Genomic DNA, 21,922 nt, shown 5'->3' with positions numbered 1-21,922 from the left:
TTCAAAGCCATCCTTAGCATGGGCTACATAAAGCCCTCTCAAAAATGCATGTAACAAAAATATAAAACTCAGGGCGGGCGGACAAGGCTTCAGCTGGTAAAGGCGCTTGCTGCCAAGCCTTCAGACCTGGCACAGTCACCAGACATGACACAAGGAGTGGAAGAAAACCGACTTGGCGAGTTCTAACCTTCATGTGCATGTGGCCCACACACGTAATAAACATATATGTAATTTTTTATTTAAATAAACAAGGAGACATGATCACAGTTTATGAAAACAGTTGAACAAAACCAGACAGACAGACCACAATGAACGGGGTCGGCCGGTGGAGCATCAGGACATCTGGTTTAGGCTTTAGTTTCATGAAACTCACTATATATCCCAGGCTGACCCCAAACTTAGCAGTCCTCCTGCCTCACAAGTGTTGGAATTAAAGACATAAGCCCCCAAGCACACTAGTTCTTTTACTTTAAGGGTCACATGAAGTCGTCCAGGTTGGCCTTGAACTGTTTGGAGCTTCCTGCAACAGCCTCCGGAGTTGCAGTGATGACACGCCTGAAGCTCCAGGCCCAGACTGGCACGGTCTGGTTTGCTATAATGTCCTAGAATCTAGAATTGAATCAGGCCTGGGGTGTGGATGGTCCCGGAGATGAGGCCGGAGGATCTGGAGGAGTTCAGGGTCACCCTGGGATACAGAAGGTCAAGGCCCAGGCCAGCAGAACACCTGTCCCCTTCCCGGAACACTGGGCGGAACGATGTCACAGAGGCCACCACAGCTGAGGAACCCAAGGGGGTCAGGGGGATACTCGGGGGAGGGAGAGGATGTGTCTCCCCTGCCCAACCTCCCATGTCTGTGGTGAAGTCCATCGAAGTAGTGCTGCCCCAAGACGCTGTCTACCTGGCCGGCTCCAACATAGACGGGCAGGTGGTCCTCACCCTCAACAGCACCCTTGTGGACCCCGTTGTGAAGGTGGAGCTTGTTGGTAGGGGTTACGTTGAGTGGAACGAAGAAATCGGAGAGACCCGTGATTATAGTAGAGATGTTATTTGCAATAATAAGGCAGATTACGTACATAAAACAAAAACATTCCCAATAAAAGGTAAGAATTTAGCCTGGGGTGGGAAAGTAAACACATCTACTAGTCAATCAACAATCTCTTAGGAGAGGATTGAGTATCTCCGGAGTTGGAGATAGGCAGGGGGCGGTGCCCCTGGTCTTGGTTGTAAGAAAGGATCTTTCTCCAAGTGTCAGTAGTGGTTTTTTTCATTGAAAGATCTAACACCTGAGAACAGTAGCACTTCGGAGGCTGAGGCAGGAGGATTTCTAACAGTTTGGGGCCAGTCTACGGCACAGAGCCCTGGGTTCCATCCCCAGACCCACATAAGCCAGGCATGTTGGTGCATACCTCTCCCTCAGCCTTGGAGAGTCAGCTCTGGAGGGTGGGTCTTCCTACTCAGGAAGTTCCAGGCCTTTCCAGAACTAGTTCCTTGTTCTTTGTCTAGAAAAACAGCACAACAATAAAAAACAAAAACAAAAAAAACAAAACAACAGCAACAAAAAGAGGAAGTGGGCGACTAAACAGGCTCAGCTCCACCTGAGGTCCAGAGTTCAATTCCCTGGAACCACAAGGTGGCTCACAACCATCTGTAAAGGGATCTGGTGTGCTTTTCTGATGTGCTGGCAAACATGAAGGCAGAGTAATCTTTAAAAAAAAAGAAAGACAGAGAGAGTTTATAACTCGTGATTCACTCAGCTACTCAGGCATTTATTGAGCACCTACTATTTTCCAAATGTATGTTAAGTGTTAATGTATGCTAACTCACAACACTAAATACAACAGATAAGTTTTTAAAGTGACAGAAATTGCAGGGGAGGGGAGGTCAAAAAAAGGTCAGTGGTGGCATGAGCCTTTAAGCCCAACACTAGGGAGACGAAGCAGGAAGATCTCTGAGTTTGAGGCCAGCATGTTTTAAGTAGTGAGTTCTGGAATAGCCTGGTCTACATAGAGAGACCCAGTCTAAAATTAAAAATTTAAAAAAACAACAACAACAAAAAAAAAAGAATAAGAAATATGGAGGGCCAGAAAGAAGGCTCAGCAGGTAGGGCCACTTCCTGCCAGGGTTAAAGCACGTGCACTCGAATGAGCTCATGTGCATGTGTGTGCGCGCGCACACGAAAACACACACACACATACATGCATACATATACAAACAAGTAAATAAAAATGCAATAAAAAAAGAAAAAAGAAAATAGAACAAGCCAGGTATGGTGGTGCACATCTTTAATCCCAGCACTCTGGAGGGACAGCCAGAGCTACACAGAGAAACCTTGTTTTGAAAAAAGAAAAAAGAAAACAAACAAACAAACAAAAACAAGTTCACAGAAATGGAGGCGCAGGGTAGGAGGGTCCAGCTTCTTCAGCTGTCACTCAGTCGATCAACAAACGTGGGGTTGTGGCTAGTGGTTAGGTCCCACCAGTAAAGGTTCTGGATGGTTCTCACACATGGCCTCGGTGTGTTTCACTTACAGATAATTGGTTAAGGGCAGGCAGCCACACCTTTGATTTCCATTTCAACTTACCTCCCAGGCTCCCATCCACCTTCAACAGTAAGATCGGCCACATCTCCTACTTCGTGCAGGCCCTGTGCATGGGCCGGGAGCATATCCTCGCCAAGAAGAAGCTGTACCTGCTGGTCCAAGGGATTTCTGAATTCCGCCAGCGGAATCTGAGTGAGGTACCCAGGCCCCCAGGGGACGGGAGCAGGGACCCAGGCTCCTGAGGGACTGGCTCCTCAAAAGGTGGCTCACAGGAGCAGCAATAGGGCTCAGTAGATAAAGGTGATTGCGGCCAAGCCTGATGACCTGACTTCAATTTTTAGGGCCCATTTGGAGAGAGAAGAAAGGAATCAACTCCAGCACTTTGCCCTTGCCCCGCCCCCCACCCCTTGCATGGTGAAGCCTGGCCATTCTCCCTTCCCTCCTACACACACACACACACACACACACAATAATTGATCAAAAAATTTTAATAAAAAAGGTAACCCAGAAACCAGAGCAGGGCCGTAGCAGACGGGCTGGCTCTCAGCCCTGTGATGTTTACACCTGGGAATGCTGGGCCGTGCCTTGCAGACGAGTGACTGTTGGAGCCACTCCAGGCACCCAGTTCACAGTGGAGCTCTTCCACCAATACCCTAAATATTGCTAAAAAGCCAAGTGAGGGCCTTGGAAGGAAGGGTTGAGGTGGCGTGTCCACAGACAGGAATGGTTGTCGTCACAGAGGGGACGCTCACGGTGTGGAGGGCAGGGACTTAGCCCACACATGCAGAGGACCTCTTGGTCCCACAGAGCCTGGACCCTCACTTGCCCCTCTCTGGGGCTTCTGAGCCCTAAAACAGTGAAGAAGGGGCTTCCGTTCTCCTAGGAAGAAAGGCCCGGCCTCCAGCCTTCAAGTTTGGCATCCCAGACACCGGTTCTGAGGTAGATTTGAAATGACACTGACCAGGTGCATCGTTTCATACTCGCAAAACCGAGCCTTGTGAGTCAGTCAGGAGGGCCTTGGGTTGGAGGTCCAAGCTCAAATCCCAGTGCCCCTTGTGTCTGCTACGTGACTCCATCCCTGCATGGGAGAAATGGGTACTTCAAACTAGGAGTGGAGATGTGACTCAGAGGCGGAGCCGATGGAGGGACAGAGAACAGGGCTTCTATAAACTTGGGCCTGGCTTGGGCCAGTGACACAGTCCCCACATAGAGGTTGTCACCTGCACAGCAATGGAAGCCAACCTCAGCTTTGTCCTTGTTCCTGTCTGTCGGTTCTTTGAAGCCTGCCAAGGCCCCGGTACACCCGTGACGTTTGGTCACACAGGAGGGTCTCAGAGGGGATCTCTCAGTGTAGCAGGCAGAAAGAAATGGCCCAGTGGTGAGAAGGCTGGGGAGACACAGGTCAGAGGCTGAGAGTAGAAGATGACGTCGAAGTCAAAGGTTGCCTATACCTTTGACCCTTGACCTTCAGAGGACAGTGCCTGACCCTGACTGTACTTTCCTTCTTTTCCTTTATTATTACGTTTATTTACCTTGGCGGGTGGGCTCCGCGGCAAGGGCATACACATCTAGGACGGCCGTGGGAATCGGTCTTTCCTTCACCAAGCGGGGTCCAGGGGTTGACTTCTATGGATTTGGTGGCAGTAGGGACTCTAGGTCATGACCTATGAGAAAGCTGAAAATGTTTAGCATGAACAGGGAGGGTATAGCGGCATACTCCTGTCATTCTAGCTCTGGAAAGGCTGCAGCAGGAGGATGGCCATGTCTTAGAGGCCAACTTCAGCTGCCTAGTGAGACCCTGACCATGATGATAATAGTAAGAGAAATAGGCCGGGTGGTGCAGGCCTTTAACCTCAGCCCTCAGGAGAGAGGGCCAGGAGGAGCTCTAGTTCAAGGCCATCCTCATCTACAGAGCAAGTTCCAAGACTGCCAGGATTACACAAACCCCATCTCAAAAAAATAAAATAATAAATAAATAAACAAACAAATACATAGTGAAAAACCAAACAAAAAACAAAAAAACAAAAAAAACAAAGAAAGGAAAGAAAGAAAGAAAGAAAGAAAGAAAGAAAGAAAGAAAGAAAGAAAGAAAGAAAGAAAGAAAGAAAGAAAGAAAGAAAGAAAGGGGAAAATGGACACATTTGACTTAAAGGCTGGAGAGATGGCTCTGTGGTTAAGGCACACGCCTGTAATCCCAGCACTCTGGGAGGCAGAGGCAGGCAGATTTCTGAGTTCGAAACCAGCCTGGTCTACAGAGTGAGTTCCAGGACAGCCAGGGCTATACAGAGAAAAGACAAAAAACAAAAACAAACAAAAAAAACCAATAAATAAATAAATAAATGAATAAATAAATAGTGAATTCAGACAGGAAATTACCACTGTGAACACTCCAAGAAGCATTCTTAGATTTTGGGTTGTGAGCCTAGCCTTTAACTGCTGAGCCATCTCTCCAGCCCAAGAAGCATTCCTGATCATTTTCTTTTTGAGACAGGGTTTCTCTGTGTAGCCCTGGCCGTTCTGGAACTCAGTAAATAGACCAGCCTGGCCGGAACTCAGAAATCCCACTGCCTCTATCTCCTGAGTGCTGAGATTGAAGGCCTGGTGGCCATGCCTCATTCATTTTTTTGTTTGGTTGGTTGGTTTGGTTGAGAAAGGGTCTCTGGTAGCCCAGGCTAGCTTTGAACCTCCTATTTAGCCAAGGATAAGGCTAGAATGCCTGACTCCCCCAGCCTTCACCTGCTGAGTGCTGGGATGACAGGTGTGCCACTGTGCCTGGTTTATTTGGTGTTGGGTTGGAAGCCAGAGCCTTGTGTATGCTGGGTGAATGATCTATCCAATGAGCTGCCGCCATCTCAGTCCCATTCTATAGCCTAGGCTGTCCCTTCTTTAGCCCAGGCTGGCCCTGAACTGACCATTCTCCCTGAGCCTCCTGAGTGCTCCCAGGTCCTTAGGACTAGAGGCACAAACCTTAGGGGGCTCTATTCTCTTCCCTTTACAGAACCCCGTGTCTGTGGAAGCTGAGAAGAAGGTGTCGTACAACTGCTGCAGCCGGGGCTGGGTGAGCCTGCACGTGCAGATGAGTAAGAACACCTTCGTGCCGGGCGAGAAGGTGACATTCACATCAGAGATCCGCAACCACACGGGCAAGTACATCAAGACCGTGGTCTTTGCCCTCTACGCCCACGTGCAATATGAGGGCTTCACACCCAGTGCCGAGAGGCGCCGGCGGGCAGACAGCAGCGAGCTGCTGCGACAGATGGCCAACGCTCGAATTCCAGCCTTCAACAGCACCACAGTGGTTAGCGCTTTCAACCTGCCACTGGTTTTGTCCGTGAGCAGCGGCTCCCAGGAGAACGAGATCATGAGGAGCAGCTATGAGCTTGTCGTCACCATCCACCTCCCCTGGTCCTTGTCGACAGTCAAAGCCCGGCTCCCCATCATCATCACCAGCACCAGGGAAGACAAGGCCAACAGCCCCCAAGTGGGTGAGCTGACAAATGAGGATCAACTGGTTTGAATGCCTGAACATTAAATATTAAAAGCTTATTGTAACTCTGAGTTGTCGGAGGGGCCTCGGGCTAGCCTGGGATGTACAAAAAGCCCCGGGCTCTTTCCCCAGTACCACATAATCCCAGCCTTCAGGGGACAGAGCTGGATCAAGGCCAGCCTCAGCTACAAAGCAAGCTCCAGGCTAGCCTGGCCTATGTGAGGCCCAGTCTGAAGAAAAGAAAGATGTCTCTAGGGTTTTGGCAGAGCAGCCTCTGTGAGTCAAGTTCCCATGGGTTAATTAGATGTGAGCAGAGCTCTCCCAGGCCTTGAGTGTAGTGGCACACACCTAGCACCCAGCAGGGGAGGCCAGTGTGGTACAGTGAGAGGTTTAAAGTCATTTCTGGCTATACATTGTGTTGTAGGCCAGCCTGGGTTATATGAGACCTTGAGTGCACACTCCACAGCTGCCATCTACTGTGCAGCTAAAGCCTTCTGGAACATTCTGTCTAGCCCTACAGCTTTCTCAGGGAGTTCCCCTACCCCTCTATCCCTGAGACTCAGTGACCCACACGGGCAAGTGTTGGGGACACTTCCTGTGTGGTGGCTGATGACACCAACCATGCCAGGTGGGCCAATGGGAGAAGACAGCCGAGGCCATCCTGCTTCCTGTCCCCCATGGAGGGGTCCCTCATTCTCCCTGGCTCTTAACTTCAAAATAACCCCCTTCCCAGGAGCCCAAGCCTCTCAGCTGCGACCTCTGCAGGGTGGATAGGTGGGGAACAGAAAACACAGAGAGGCAGGCAGGAGAGGACTGTCCACACTGCAAGCCCCAGCCGCCAGTGCTGTGACCTCTCTCCCACTATCTGGGAAACATGAGCTCTGCCATCTAGGGCTGGTAGGAGCTCACACCTCTTGTCAGTTAGAGATACTTAAGGCTGCCACCGGCACCATGTCCTAAGCTTCCTCAGTTTCAAGGTGGTCACCAGGACGGCAGCACCCGGTCAGTCTCCTCTCAGGAGGCCAGTCTCCATCCATGGAGATGGCAGGAACAATTTGTCCCCACCAGCATGCCAGGACGTCCTGGTTGCTGGCAGCGCTTTAAGTTTCGGGCCAGACCAGGGCACCCTGGCTCAGGCTGCCCTCTGTAGGGACTGGGAGGGCTGTGGTCCCAGAGGGATTGAGTTCCAAGCCCCACAGAGCACAGCCCTTGGGTCAGCCGGGTTACTTACACACTGGAATCTGTCCACTACCCACACTCGCTTGAAGTCACCTCAGGAGCTACCAGGCAGCGTGCAGGGTTGGTCCCAGAGCCCAGAGAAAGAAGGGGCCAAGGAGACCGAGTGCATGCCTCTCACGGGACCTGGAACGGCCAGGAAATGGTGGCCAGAATATGGTGGCCAGAACGCAGGCGACTCCAGGGCATGGAGGAAGTTCTGCCAGCCTGGTGGACCACGGGTCTCAGAGCTGTGTTCTTCCCCCAAACCTACCACCTGCCCCTCGGCACAGCAGCAGCTGGCTGCCATGAGGTTCAGGAGGGTGGGGACCCCAAGGACAGCCAGGTTCCGTGTTAAATGACGCCAGCTTCTTGTGGTGAGGGGCAGGACAAAACCTGGGCCACACAGGCCACACGAGGAGGCGACATGGATAGCAGCCGATGGTCACTGAGTTACAGCAAGGGCTTGTGGCTGGTCATTGTCCTTCAGAGGGCGAGGACACAGAGGGAGCTCCCGTGCCATCTGGCATCTTCCATTGTTTCTCCTGCTCCAATCTCACGTAACTCCGGCCAGCCTCAAGCTCACTGGGTAGCACTTGAACTGATCTTCATGGTCCCCCTGCCTCAGCTCTGGGTGCTGGGGTAGCAGGCATGTGCCGCACCTGGTGGATGTGGTGGTGCTGGGGGAGGGGGTAGAACCCAAGTGTTATGTATACTGATTGAGCGCTGTGCATGAGCCTCTAATTTCTCCTAAAATTAAAAGAATGTCTCTCATTCCAACAGTGGGAGACTGAGGCAGGGGGATGGCCTCCGCCAGTGAGACAAAGTAAAAGTTCCTTAGAGGCCAATGAAATGGATCAGTGAGAATGGAAAGTGCTGCCAATTTGGCAGACTTGAGCTCAAGCCCCAGGCTCCACGGATGTGGTGCAGAGAAATAACTTCCTGCATGCTCTTTTCTAACCTACACACACACACACACACACTACTGGTATATGAGTGTGCCCCTAAATAAATAGATGTAATATACATTTTAAAAATTCCTTAGATTCACCCCCACCCAATATTATTGTGATTTTAAGACAGTCACTGTGTATCTGGTAGTCTTACCGGTATCCCTCTAAAGTTTTTTTTTAAGATTTATTATATGTGAGTACACTGTAGCTGTCTTCAGACACCCCAGAAGAGGGCATCAGATCTCATTATGATTGGTTGTGAGCCACCATGTGGTTGCGGGGATTTGAACACAGGACTTTCAGAAGAGCAGTCAGTGCTCTTAACGGCTGAGCCATCTCTCCAGCTCCCCACCCCCAAAGTCTTACTTTTATTTCTGCTGGTCTGCTGGCTTGACTTCCCTCTGCTCTCTGAATGCTACCAAGCTGAGAGGGTCCAGAGTATGTGCCCGGGGCTGCCCTACATAACCTCTGTGTACAGCACGTTTCTTATAATTGTTGAATGCCTGTCTACACAGCTAATGAGCCTTGGGCCAGGCCCGGGTTAATAGGACACGCCTTCTATGGCACAGTGGACACCCAGGGGGCACAGAGGGAAAGAGAGGGGAGGGGAGCCGTCGGGTGAGGGGGTCACAGAGAGAAGGTCCCTGTAGGGGGACACAGGGTGAGGGGCTCTGTAAGGGAAGCAGCGGAGCGGCGTCGGAAGGGGCGCCGTTGGGGACACGGAGGGGAGGGGCGCCGTCGCGAGCAGGGCGCCACCTGGTGGCACCATGCCCCGTCCCGCCACTGCCCCTGTGAAGGCGGCATTGTTCACTGGAAGCAGGAAGAGAAAGAACTCAGTCTGAGTCAGGGCAGCTTAGAGAACGAGGAGGTGCCGAGCGGAAGTCTGGAAAGATCTGAGGTAACTCAGTAAGGGTGGGTCCTCTCCAGGCCGGGCTCACATCCATGCATGCGCAGTTGCAAACGCCTGTGCACAGTTTTCACAGCCGCACACGCAGTCACACAATCAACAGCTACGTTCACCTCTTTCCTTGCCCCTGCAGCCGTCTGAGGTTAACACTTGGCTTACAGACCAAGGGGAGAAAGAAGATTTAGGGATGAAAAACAAACAAACAAACAAACAAAACCGTCCAGGACGTATTTTCAGGAAAGGGTTGACCCAGGGGTCCAGGAGCGGAAAGCTGGATACTGCTCATGGCCGGTCATCTCAGGGCCTCAGTGCCGTCGCCCAGAGGACTTGGGACAAGAGCCTCCCTCAATCTGGATGACAGCAAGTTTTCCTTTAGGACCCAATCAGGGCTGAGATTAAGGGTGTGTATCTCCTGGCCATTGATTCCCCTGGGTCCGATGGACTTCTAAAAATATTCCTCAACCATCCCTTCGATCCGGAAGCCTCTCTAAGGTCTCTGGAAACATTCAAGGACCCCAGACTGGGTCTTCCCCTCTCCCCTCCATGCAGGATCAGGTCTTTCTGGGATTCAACTAACGTCGGTAACCTGGGCTGGGTGCCTTAGAAGGGTGGACGGAACTACGCCATGGGGACCTCTGATTGGACCTCTGTCCCGTCACTCCAAGGCCCCTCCCTCCACGAGAAGCACAAGGCCGCCCCTCCCCTCCCGGTAGAACCGAGCTGGACTTGGTAGGGGAGGTTTCCTCGCCTGGACGACTTGAGGACTTTGGTGAGCGCTGGGGAGCAAGGGGCAGGATCGATCTTGAAGCGCCCGTAGAGAGGAGGGAGAAACGAGGCTTCCTTGGGAGGACTCGGGGATCCCAAAATCCCTGCACGCTAGGAAAGCCGACCTCTAGAGACTTTAACTTTTACCCAAGGACCCAACGTTTGCAGCGCTTCCAACTCTTGGCCTAGCCACCCTGGGACCTTCGCGTCCCTGTCAGTGATGGGGTCCCTGAGCGTCAAAAAGGGTGGATTCCACTGTCCTGGGTCTGCAGAATGAGAGATGTGTTCAAATGCACGTCCCATGTGTCCTGGGCTGCGGCTCCTCCCTCTTCCCCGTGATACTGAGTCTCCTGTCCCCAAGAACAACCAACACAGCAGGCACAGTCACAATTAGCTTTACCTGCCGTGCAGCCGCCCCAGGCCCTGGAGTGTGTCGGGGTAGGGGATGAGGGTGGAGGGTTCTTGCATAAAGCCTGGCCTGTTTCACAGGAAGTTGTGAGCTGCAATCGTCCCCAGCGGAGCCTGGAGCCTCCCTCTCTTGGAATCTCTCAAATTCAGTGTTTTGTTTCTGTCTTGTTAATTGTTTTTGGAAATGGTACTACTCTAAACTAGGGTGGCTTGGAATTTGCCATCCCTCTGCCTCCACCAATAATGCTGGGATGACAGCATTGTCACCAAACCAGATGCAAAGGCTCCCTAACCACTTCTAAGCCTTGGCTACCTGCTGGCTTTTGACCCCGGGGGCTTTTCTGGCTTTCTTAGCAGAGAAAGTAATCTTGTGGGCGGGGTGTGTGGGGGGAGGGTCAGTTCGAGGCAGCTGGAGCCGGTTGTGGAGAGATCAGCTGCCTCACGAACTCAAAACAGAGCAAAAAGCGCCCGCTCATCTACAGCAGCCACCCGTGATTGGGATGGGGGAGCTCCAGGGTGTCTGACTCCTAAGAGATCAGTCAGGCTGTGCCGCCGAGGTGACAGGTCCTGGGCTGAGGTGAGGCATGACCAGCATCACCTGACTCCTGCTGGGAAATTGTTATCACAAACCTAACTGCTGCGGTTTGGTTTGCCAGACTAGGTTATTGAGCGTCCACTATTCTATGGCTTAGCTGCTAATCTGAGCACCCTGTTGACAACACCAACCAGTCTCAGGAAGCCCGGGCTGGCCTAGAATTCAGTGTGTAGGGGAAGATGGCCGGCCTTGATTTCTGACGTTCCTCGAGTGCTGGGGTAACGGGCATGTGCCCTCACGCTTGGTGTCTGTGATTCTGGGGCATCTTGAATGCCCAACCCAAGTTTTTAAACAAGTGATATCACCTACCTGTCCTAAACTCTGGACACCAGGCTTTACCTCTGACTGACCCTGACCCTAGTCCATCAAGCTCCCTGCTCTTGTACCATCTATGTAAAGACAAGTGGACTCCGGCTGCAGCAATGGTTCAGCAGGTAGGAGCACCTATGCCCTGGCCAAGGACGCAGGTTCAGTTGTCAGCACCAGCCTCAGGCTCCGTGGTAACCTGACTCCAGCTCCAGGGGTCTAACGCTCTTGCCTGGACTCTGTGGCCACGGCATGCACATAAACAAAACTAAAACATAGATCTTTATATGACTTATTATGAGCCGGGCCGTGATGGCGCACGCCTGTAATCCCAGCACTCTGGGAGGCAGAGGCAGGCGGATTTCTGAGTTCGAGGCCAGCCTGGTCTACAGAGTGAGTTCCAGGACAGCCAGGGCTATACAGAGAAACCCTGTCTCGAAAAAACCAAATTCAAAAGGCAAAACAAACAAACAAACAAGACTTATTATGTTTGTTTATTTTTGCTCTATGTGTTGTTGAGACTGGGGCTCACTCTAGACCAGGCTGACCTGGGCCTCACAGAGGTCCTCCTGCTTCTACTCCCAAGCACGGGGAGTAAAGGCGTGCAGCGTCTGGTTTAACTTATGTTGAGTTGAGTGTTTGTACGTGTGAATATGAGTGTGGTGCCCATAGAGGCCACGTGGCCTTGAGCTTGAGTTACAGGCAGTTGTGAAGCTCGTGCTGTGGGTGCTGGGAATCAAACTCAGATCCTCTGGAAGAACAGTACATGCTTTGTACCTCCTGAGCTGTCGTCCTAATTCCCCAAATGCTCTTCAAGGAGAGAGAAGGAGCATCTTGGATGTTTCAGACGTTTGCCTCTGAGCTTCTTGGTTTGCGAGAGGCCTCTGCCTTAACTTGAACACACAGGGACATGTGTTAGTTTTTTGTTTTTGTTTTTAAATCCCCTTCTGCTGGGCAGCTGCGTTGTCCCTGTTGAGACCCACAGATGGGCACAGTTGTGGGATCAGGGTCAACTGTCTGGTCACATGGAAGAAGGCTGTGAGGAAACAGTGCCCTTGAGAGAGGTGTTGGACCAGACCTGAGATGACCTGACCCTGAGACGTCTCCTTGATGGCAGAAGTGAGCTTTAAAGGGACATGTCTGCCAGACGTGGCCTAGGACTCCTGTCACAACCACCCAGAGTTAGGGATTCTAAAAGCATGATCCGAGAATGGATCCCCTGCCTGGAATTCCCCAGAGAGGGGGACTAGGGGTGTGGCCAGGAGTTGGACCCTGCCTGGAATCCCCCCTACGGATAAGGCATTGAGGGGTGTGGCTAGGGGTGGATTTCTACCCAGAATCCCCCAGTGAGGGGCTGGGGTGTGGCCAGAGGCACAGCCTTGTTGAGTGTGCCTGAGGAACTGGGTTGATCTCCAGCACCACCGGGTCAGTGGTTGGGGCGGAGCTAGGGTGAGCTAGGCGCCACCTTGGACCTTCTGAATTGATCGATGACTGGGCTCTGAGAGGGCTGAAGGGTCACAGGTCAACTGTGCTTCCTAGGTTCCTGGCTTTCCCTGTTGGGAGGGTAGGGCTGGCTGTCACTTGACTGTCTTCTGCCCACAGCATCTGCTGTCTTGCGACCATGTCTAGCAATGGGACAGACCAGCCTGCTGAAACTCAAGCCGCTATGGAAGAGCCTGGAGCGCAGGTGAGGGGCGGAGCTTCCGGGAGCCCCGGGCTTCCGAGTTCTGTGGCAGCCTGCGGGGTGGGAGGGTCTAGCCAGGTGGGACGTTAGGTCGTCGTCCCCTTTTTCCTCTTTTCTTTCTTCTTTTTTTTTCTTTTTTTCTTTGTATTTTGAGACAAAGTCTTGATATGTAGCCCAGGTTAGTGTGGAACTCACAGAGATTCCCCTATGTCTGTCTTCTGGATGCTGGGGATTAAACCCCTAGATCCAGCCCTCCATTTTTCCTTGGCGTTCAGTACAGGCTCTCATGTAGCACCCAGCTAGCTAGCTTCAACCTCGCTATATGGCTGAGGATGATCTGAAGCCCCGACCCTCCAGCCTGGCCCTCCTGAGTGCTAGAATGAGTGCTCTTCCACTCTTTCTGTCTCTCTCCCCCCTGTCTCTCTCTCCCCTGTCTCTCTGAGACAGTGTCATTTAGCTCAGGCTGAATTCCAATTCATTGTGTAGCCCAGGGCATCAAAGTCATCATAGAACCGTTAAGGTCCCAGCCTGTGCTGGATGACATCGTGGGCCATTTTCCTTGGTTTCTAGGCTTGGGAACTGAACCAAGGGCCTGTTAAGTGGTTGGCTAGTGCTTTACCAAGAATGCAGCTCCTCAGACAAACATGGTGTAGCTGCAGAGGTAGGCAGATCTCTGTGAGTTCCAGGCCAGCGTGTCTTACATAATGAGACCCGGTCTCAAAAATACAGGAGGAAACAAAAATAATAGGATTCCTCTGTGACTGCACTCCCTGACTGCACTTCCTGACTGCACTTCCTGACACGCCACTGGGTGGTCAGTCCCATGCTTCGTACAGTTGTTCATCCCAGGAGTGGTGCTGGCCAGCTGATCTGTTCCCAAAAATGAGAGCATGCCAGTGGGCACCGGAGAGCACGCCGGTGGGCACCGCGGCTTCTCACCTGGTCCCCTGCTCTCCACAGCCCAGTGTGATGGACCGTGTTGCCAACCTGCCTCTTATCAGTTCCACCTGTGGGATGGTGAGCGCCGCCTATACCTCCACCAAGGAGATTCACCCCCACGTCAAGACTGTGTGCGATGTAGCCGAGAAGGGGGTCAAGACCCTCACCACGGCCGCGATCAACACGACACAGCCCATCCTGTCCAAGCTGGAGCCCCAGAGTGAGTAGAGGACTCCGAGGTGTGGAGAATGCCCCTCATGGCCATCTTTGGAAGGAATCACCCCCACTTCTGATCTCTGATTCCCTGAATCCAGTCCTGGGTGGCTCGCCCCACCTTTGAGGGCACTTACTGTGAATGTGTGTTTTCTCCCTGCAGTTGCGACGGCCAGTGAGTATGCACACCGAGGGCTGGACAGACTGCAGGGAAGCCTGCCCATCCTCCATCAGCCGACTGAGGTCAGGGCTCAGGTAGTTGACTCTGTCTTGAGGCCCTGTCTGGACCTGCCATGTCCTGCTACATACACAGCACACCACACATGTGACCGTCCTCGCTGTCCTCACCAGCCCGACCAAGAAGGTCTTTAAGGTTGGCCACACCCAGTCAGAATACCCTCTGGATCTTACCGAACCCAGGGCAAAGACGCACCCTGTCATCTGGTCTGGCCCCTCAAGTACTGTGCACAGTTTAGAGTGTGGTCCACACCCTTGGAAACAGAGTTGTAAGCCTTTGGAAGGGAACCTAAAGAAACCCAGGAAGACGGGATGCAGATACAACAGACACACATATCAGATTCTGCCCCACGGCTTTTACATGCGCTGTTCTAGAAACTCAGCTCTCTGATCTGTAGACCCTCCATTAACCAAATGCAGTGACTACCTGGACAGCCAGTAGGATATTTTCTTGACAGGGTCTTACTGAAATAACCCAGGTTGCTGTGAATGCTGACCACACCCCAGCCTCTCATTGGGGGAGCCCTAGGCAGAGGCTCCACCCCTGACTACTCCCCGGGTCCCTCACTGAGTAATTCCAGGCCGGACTCCAATTCTGGTCACACCCAGTTCCTCACTACACCAGAACTCTACCCCCGACCACGCCCCCAGTATCTCACTGAGGGATTCTCCACCTAGACCCCATCCTATCTGGCCTCTGAATGAAAGGCTGGGTGGCTACTTTGCTATGGGAGCACGCTTTCTTTTTTGTGTTCTTGTGGGCTAGGCTCTGAGGAATAGTTTCAGTGCCCGGACAACAGGACATTCTGGGTTTGATGGCACCTGGATGACCTGTGCCAGCTGGAGGCCTCCTAGCACGCCTTTCTCTCACTCCCAGAATGTTTTCCTCCAACACAGACCTGCTTCAGAGTGTCCTTCACAGCGGTACTCCCACTATAGAAGGGAGCAGTCCAGGGTCAGGTTCTCTACACTCGTGAGACAGAGCCTGTACTGAGGCTCTGGGCCTGGTATTTGGGAAGGTCTCTTTACCCAGCCACAGGGGACCAGGGTGTGGCCAACATGGCATTTGAACCTGGGCTATTATATAAACTGCAGCAACGTAGTGGGTGTAGGGTTGGAGCCAGCCTGGGATACATAAGCCACTATGTCAAGAATAAGAAAGGCCAAGATAGCTCAGTGAGTAAAGGCGACTGCAGCCAAGCCTGAGGACCAGAGTTCAATCCCCAGGACCCACAGAGTAGAAGATTGGCTCCCTCAAGTTGTCCCCTGAACTTCACACACGGGCAGTGGCATGTACAAATGTAAAAAGAAATTTAAATTATTTAGTTAAATTAAACAGTGGCCAGCTGTTTGCTCTTCCGTGGGACTGAGTTCTGTTCCCTTACCCATTTTAGGCAGCTCAGTGCCTGTAACTCCAGCTGGCCTCTGAGGGCACCTGCACACAGAGCATATACACCTATATAGCTGTATAAACGTAAACAAAAATGTCTTTTTAAAATTCTTTAGCTAACTGGGGAGGACACAGGCTCGTTCAGGGATACCTTAAAATAAAAACCAAAAGTACAGAGGTTGAGTGGTGGCTGTCCTGGTACTTGCCGTGTAGTCCAGGCTGCTGTGCAGTGCAGGGGTTAGAGGCATGCGCCATAACCGCAGCTATGAAGTCTTCTTACCCACACAAGGCTAGATGACCCCATGTCTGAGCTGGGTATCCTGGTGTGGAAGGACCCGGATGTGTCCCCTCCTGCAGGCTTTGGCGGATACTAAGGAGCTGGTGTCCTCTACAGTGTCTGGGGCTCGAGAAATGGTATCCAGCTCAGTGTCCAGTGCGAAGGACACGGTGGCCACCCGGGTCACAGGAGCGGTGAATGTGACCCGTGGGGCTGTGCAGAGCAGCGTGGACATGGCCAAGTCAGCGGTGACCAGCGGCGTCCAGTCTGTCATGGGCTCGCGTGTGGGACAGATGGCGATTAGCGGAATGGACAGGGTGCTGGTGAAATCGGAGGCCTGGGCAGACAACCGCCTGCCCCTGACGGACGCGGAGCTGGGTGAGTATCCTCACCCTGGTCCCTCTGGCCTCCAACCCAGCTCACCTCCTGCCTCAGAGCCCACACCGTCCCTGAGAGAGCTCTCTCCTCTGCCCACAGCCCTCCAAGTCCTCTGGTTGAGTCTTTCCATCCATCACGGAGGTTCTCGGGATCAAACTCAGTCAGGCTTTGCAACAAGAACCTTTGCCGGCCTAGCCACCTCTCAAGTGCTGGTGTAGGCCACCACCCCAGCCTCTGTAGAGGTCTCTGTCGCTCCTTGGTTGGCCGTGAGCATGCAGGTCTAGAGCTGTTGTGTGGCCCATATTCACCCAAAACAAAACACTCATTCCCAGCCACCTTGACTCTCTGTGTGGGGAGAAGGGGGTGGGGGGAGGGGGAGGGGGCGGAAAGGGGGTGGGGGGCCTGACTGCTGCACCTCTGCAGCTCCCCAATAGATGGCAGGAGACACTGGCCTGAGAGGGTGGGGTGCAAGGTGAGAAAGTAGGAAGGTGCCCCAAAAGTTGGGGGACATGCATAAAGAGAGAGCAAAGCTCTGTGGGCGTGGCCCTCGTCTGAGCAGCCTTGGCTTTAACCCTTGCGCTCCCAGAAGCATCCCTGGCTGTTCTGTAGGACCCAGGTGCCTCCTCCTCGGTAGAGACCAGCAGAGCCATGTGGGACCCAAGCAAGGCGGTGTGTGCCTGTCATCCTAGAAAGGGAGAGATGAGGCGGGAAGATGAGAAGGCCAACCTAGACTACCCAGGAAGACCCGCTTCAGGCTGGGGCGTGGGTAAAGTGGTCACTTAGCACACACCAGACCCTGGCCTCCATCCCCGGCACACAGCAGCCTGTGTGGTGTGTTCCAGTCACCTGGCACTCAGGAGGTGGACGCAGGAAGACTGGAAGTTGGAGGCTAGCCCTCCCTTCCCATTTCAGTGCAGGCCACATGAGCCGCCTGCCTGTCCCTCCCTGTGTCCTGCCAGCTCTCTGTCCATGGCTTGCTGCCTCTGCCTTGGCTTGAAGCACAAAGCCCCTTTGACTTTCCCAGATGCAGCCCCAGCTTCCAGGAGAACTGCCACACACCAGCTGGCCTGAATCAAAAAGTAGCCAATTGTTTGCAGAATGTACCCTATAAGAAGAAGTGAGACAGGGAGGGGGTCATTTTTTTTTCAAAATATAGAATTTTCCCTGGCATGATGGCACGAACCTTTAATCTCAGCACTCAGGAGACAGAAGCAGGCAGATGTCTTATGAGTTTGAATCCAACCTGGGCTAATAGTAAGATCCTGTCTCAAAAACCAAACAAAAAGCCATAGGACTTGACTTTTGGTCTCTGCATGTCTCAACGGCCTCTCACTGAATGTAGTGCAGAGGCCACCGCTAGGTCTGTCTGTCCCAGGCAGTCTTCCCCCTGCTCTTTGAAACAGGGCATCAGTGACCTAGGACTCTGACTTGGCTAGACTGGCTGGCCAGGTGTCTCTAGGGGTTTATCCTCCTGTCTCCACCACCCGCTTCTTTTTTTTTTTTTAATATGTTTCATGCCGAGCAGTGTGGCATACGCCTTTAATCCCAGCACTCTGAGAGGCAGAGGCAGGTAGATTTCTGAGTTCGAGGCCAGCCTGGTCTACAGAGTGAGTTCCAGGACAGCCAGGGCTACACAGAGAAACCCTGTCTCGAAAAAACCAAATCCAATATATATATATATATATATATATATATATATATATATATATATATATAATTGTAATGATATGAGGTATGTTTGTACTGGGTATACATGGGGCAGACAAAGCACAACTTATGGTAGTCTGTTCTCTCCTACTGTGGGATCCACGGGTTGAACTTGGGTCATCAAGTTTGGCAGCACCTTGGTCTGCTCAGCCGTTTTGCCGGCCCGTGTTTGTTTTCTAGTCCTGTAGTCCTGAGGATGAACCAACTTCAGGGTAGCTGCTCCACCACAGAGCCGCACCATCATTTTATTCTGAGACAGGCTCTCCTGTAGCTTGGGTTGCCAGAGACTTGCAATCCTCCTGCCTTGGCCCTTCTTCCCAGATGCCTGGCGCATGGCGTGGACTAGGTAGTGTGAGCACTCTTTCCCTCTGTCCCTGCAGCCCTGATTGCCACATCCCCGGAGGACTCCGACATGGCCTCACTGCAGCAGCAGAGACAGGAGCAGAACTACTTCGTCCGGCTGGGCTCGCTCTCCGAGAGGCTACGCAATCACGCCTACGAGCACTCACTCGGCAAACTTCGCAATGCCAGGCAGAGTGCGCAGGAGGCGCTACAGCAGCTCACGCATGCGCTCAGCCTGGTGAGCCTTCTGGTGTGGCCTCCTCCTGGCAGCTCCCCTCTTGACTGAGCTGAGATCTCACCCAGTGGCGGGTGGGCCGGCCTGGCTTCTTCCACACCATAGTGTATCAGTCAGGTCAGCTGTGTAACAAAGTTCCAGGGTATGTGAGGCCTGGGCCTTTTTCTCTACCTGGTTGCTGGGTCGCCAGGCCAGTGGCTGTTACGCCTTATTCATGTGAAGCTGATGGCAGAGCGGGGTCTATCCTCAACACTGCCCAAGGGGAGAAATAAGAGCATGTGTCTCCTTGGTGTATGCCTCTCATTTGGGCAGAGGCTAGCCTGGTCTACATAGTGAATTCCAGGTTAGGCAGAAAAGGAAACAAATGTGAACGAAGAACATCCCTGTCCCTGCTGTGTCCAGCTGGAACTCAGTGTCTGGGAGGGACATGGGCTCCCTCTGATAGGGCTCCTTTCTCTGTGTCGCAGATGGAATCGGTGAAACATGGCATGGATCAGAAGCTGGGGGAGGGACAGGAGAGGCTGCACCAGATGTGGCTCAGCTGGAAGCAGAAGACCCCACAGGATGCTGAAAAGGACCCAGCTAAGCCAGAGGTACCCGCTGGGGCCTGGGGTCCCCGTGTGAGTGTCCATGCTCTGTTCAGTGTAAATCATGCTTCTTGTCCCCGGGGCAACCATGGAGCCCATGACAGGATTCTGTTTTGTTTTGGCTTAGGTTTCTAATTTTTGCATTTTTATTAGTATTCGTGGTGTAGGGGGTGGTTTGGCTTGGTTTTGAGATCATAGCTGTGTAGCTAGTACCACATCTGGCCTCCTAGTATTTGATTTGGGGTTTGTAATTTTTTTTAAAACTTTTGCTGTTTGGCTTTTGATTTATCCGCCCTGTCCCAATGACTTTTGTCTCTGATAAGTCTAGCTTCCAGGCATTTTCCAGTGTCTCTCTAAATCTTAACTATTTTGAAAAGGTTATGGGAGTCTGTCTTCTAGTTCTAAACTCGGGGAGCCAAATTCCTGTCCTCCAAGCAGGGCTCTGCACCCTACTGGCCCTCAACATCCCCCACCCCACCCATCTCCCCCTTCCAGCAGGTGGAGGCCCGGACACTCAGCATGTTGAGGGACATCGCCCAGCAGCTGCAGAGCATGTGTGTGGCCCTGGGGACCAGCATCCAGGGCCTGCCCAGCCACGTCAGGGAGCAGGTCCAGCAGGCCCGCAGCCATGTGGACGACCTTCAGGCCACCTTCTCTGGCATCCACTCCTTCCAGGACCTCACAGCCAGCGTTCTTGCCCAAACTCGGGAGCGCATAGCCAGAGCCCGGGAGGCCCTTGATCACACTGTGGAGTACGTGGCCCAGAACACTCCAGCCATGTGGCTGGTGGGACCCTTCGCTCCTGGGATCACAGAGAAAGCCCCTGAACAGAAGTAGGGACAAGCATCAGGGCAACATCTGTTTGTGGCCGCTTCTCCCAGCAGTGCACAGCAGGCCCTCCCCTGCTCTGAGTCTGAATGAGATGTCTTTAACCTATTCCCAGCAGTCTTTTAAAGCAATTTTTTTTTCTAGGACGTTCCAGGGGGAAAAAAGATCCAGAATGTTCTAGAAAACATTTTTTTTTCCTAAAAGAATAAGGGTAACGAGTAGTGATAGCGCAGCCTGTCACCCGGTGCCATCACTGTGGTGTAGAGGCGGAAGGGTCACGAGTTCCAAGTCAGGCTGCCACATAGCAAATTCAATGATCTTCTAAGCTATGTAAGACCTTGTCTTGAAGTAAATCAGGCATAGTGATAATTCCATTCTGGTTCCTTTCCTACATCATGGCCCACAATAGCAACAGCTTTTCTAACAGATTCTGATACCTGGTCCAAGAATCCAACAAGTGTGACAGAATGGACAGCTGGGATGTGGCAATCTAGTCACTTTCAGATGAGACAGTGACTGAGGGCTGAGTGTCCATGGTTCCTCAAATCCTGGGGCTCAATATTGCCTTAATAAATTTTATGTGCATCAGAGGCCAGGCGGGTGGTGTATATGTGCATGTGCGTCAGAGGCGAGGCGGGTGGTGTATATGTGCATGTGCGTCAGAGGCCAGGCGGGTGGTGTATATGTGTGTTGTGTTCCTAGCAGCTGAGCTACCCTGACATCCACCCCTAGGGACATCTTCCTTCTGTCTCTGCTTTATGCACATTGCAAGTCTTTCCACCTTGAATGTTGGAAGTGGCTGGGCAGCGGTGACCCGTGCCTTTAATTCCAGCACTTGGGAGGCAGAGGCAGGCACTTTTCTGAATTCGAGGACAGCCTGGTCTACAGAGTGAGTTCCAGGACAGCCAGGGCTACACAGAAAAATCCTGCCTCGAAAAACAGAAACAAACAAAGTTTTAGGGGGCTGGAGAGATGACTCAGAGGCTAAGAGCACTGACTGCTCTTCCAGAAGTCCTGAGTTCAATTCCCAGGGACCACGTGGTGGCTCACGGCCATCTGCAATGCCTGCTTTCCCTGTGTTTCTGTGGTGTGTGGAGAAGGGTCAGTGTGACACGCTGAACCTGCCAAATATCCCTACATGTGTTCCCCTTGACCCAAAGTCATCCCTACTCACAAGGTGAGGACGAGAGGATCGGGAGTTCAGGGTCATCCTTGGTGACCTGGTAAGTTGGAAACTAACCTGGGCTACGTAGAGACTAAGTCTCAAAACAGCAAAACTCAGGGCAGGAGAGGTGGCTGATGTGGTAAAGTGCTCGGAGTTGCCGGGTTTGGGGTGGAAGCCAAGAAAACACACTCCAGAGACAGAAGCTTGAAGATAAAAACTTTATTTCCTGCACACATGGGGAGGCAGCCAGTTGGAGATCTGAACCCCGAAGAAAGACCGCACAACCTTTTTATAGGATGGGAACACCAAGTGGAGAGGAGCTGGGTGGGCTGTCTACTGTCCAATCATATTTTCTTTTGGGGGGGGTGTTTAGATTTAGATTTGGTTTGAGGCTGGCTTCGAACTCAGAAATCTGCCTGCCTCTGCCTCCCAGAACAACCACCTGGCTCCAATCATATTTTCATACAAGGGGTTAAACAAGGAAGTTAACTTTGGAGCCTGGGCCTTATCTCGGTCACCTGGTTTCAGGGTCCTTGAGTCAGCTTTTACAGCCTGGTCCTCTCCTGTAGGGACTCCGGACTCCCGACCCGGAATCTAGAGAGATAAAGGAACAAAGGAGTGGGTGGGCAGCAACTTTGAGTCAAGTCGGGAACACATTTACAACCTTAGTTTAGATAACAGGAGAGCAGCGGCTTCCTACGCCCTTTACGGGTTAACAGACACACATGAACTTCTTGCCTCTGACCACCTTACCTGTATCTATAC

At 52.4% G+C, this 21,922-nt stretch overlaps 2 protein-coding genes across 4 annotated transcripts; both read left to right on the top strand.

Moving 5' to 3' along the window:
* The first annotated feature begins 847 nt into the window (after positions 1–847).
* On the top strand, positions 848–6,056 carry Arrdc5 (arrestin domain containing 5). The gene is made up of 3 exons (XM_052193789.1): positions 848–1,100; positions 2,531–2,736; positions 5,538–6,056. The coding sequence occupies exons 1-3, from the start codon at positions 848–850 to the stop codon at positions 6,054–6,056; spliced, it is 978 nt and encodes a 325-aa protein (XP_052049749.1).
* A 2,938-nt stretch (positions 6,057–8,994) lies between these two features.
* On the top strand, positions 8,995–20,582 carry Plin3 (perilipin 3). Of its 3 annotated transcripts, none has more exons than XM_052192830.1 (9): positions 9,001–9,092; positions 9,651–9,870; positions 12,778–12,862; positions 13,820–14,018; positions 14,175–14,266; positions 15,996–16,293; positions 18,381–18,580; positions 19,045–19,170; positions 19,660–20,582. In XM_052192830.1, exons 3-9 carry the CDS (start codon positions 12,797–12,799, stop codon positions 19,999–20,001), a joined length of 1,323 nt encoding a protein of 440 aa, XP_052048790.1. In that variant the 5' UTR covers positions 9,001–9,092; positions 9,651–9,870; positions 12,778–12,796; the 3' UTR covers positions 20,002–20,582. The 3 variants fall into 3 exon arrangements, with proteins under 3 accessions (XP_052048791.1, XP_052048790.1, XP_052048792.1); XM_052192832.1 differs by having other exon boundaries at positions 9,002–9,092; positions 14,175–14,254; XM_052192831.1 differs by lacking the exon at positions 9,651–9,870 and having other exon boundaries at positions 8,995–9,092.
* The last annotated feature ends 1,340 nt before the right edge of the window (positions 20,583–21,922 follow it).

The sequence above is a fragment of the Apodemus sylvaticus genome, chromosome 9, assembly GCF_947179515.1.
Source record: "Apodemus sylvaticus chromosome 9, mApoSyl1.1, whole genome shotgun sequence".
NCBI lineage: Eukaryota > Metazoa > Chordata > Mammalia > Rodentia > Muridae > Apodemus > Apodemus sylvaticus.
The sequence above is the reverse complement of the archived record's forward strand: the minus strand, read 5'-3'. Positions and strand labels throughout refer to the sequence as shown.

Excerpts from the sequence above, each read along its gene's own strand:
- Arrdc5 (XM_052193789.1), top strand. The coding sequence starts at position 848 with ATGTCTGTGGTGAAGTCCATCGAAGTAGTGCTGCCCCAAGACGCTGTC. Across the intron at positions 1,101-2,530 it reads AAAAACATTCCCAATAAAAG|ATAATTGGTTAAGGGCAGGC; the intron begins GTAAGAATTTAG and ends TTTCACTTACAG. Across the intron at positions 2,737-5,537 it reads GCCAGCGGAATCTGAGTGAG|AACCCCGTGTCTGTGGAAGC; the intron begins GTACCCAGGCCC and ends TTCCCTTTACAG.
- Plin3 (XM_052192831.1), top strand. The coding sequence starts at position 12,797 with ATGTCTAGCAATGGGACAGACCAGCCTGCTGAAACTCAAGCCGCTATG. Across the intron at positions 14,267-15,995 it reads CGACTGAGGTCAGGGCTCAG|GCTTTGGCGGATACTAAGGA; the intron begins GTAGTTGACTCT and ends CCCCTCCTGCAG. Across the intron at positions 19,171-19,659 it reads AGGACCCAGCTAAGCCAGAG|CAGGTGGAGGCCCGGACACT; the intron begins GTACCCGCTGGG and ends TCCCCCTTCCAG.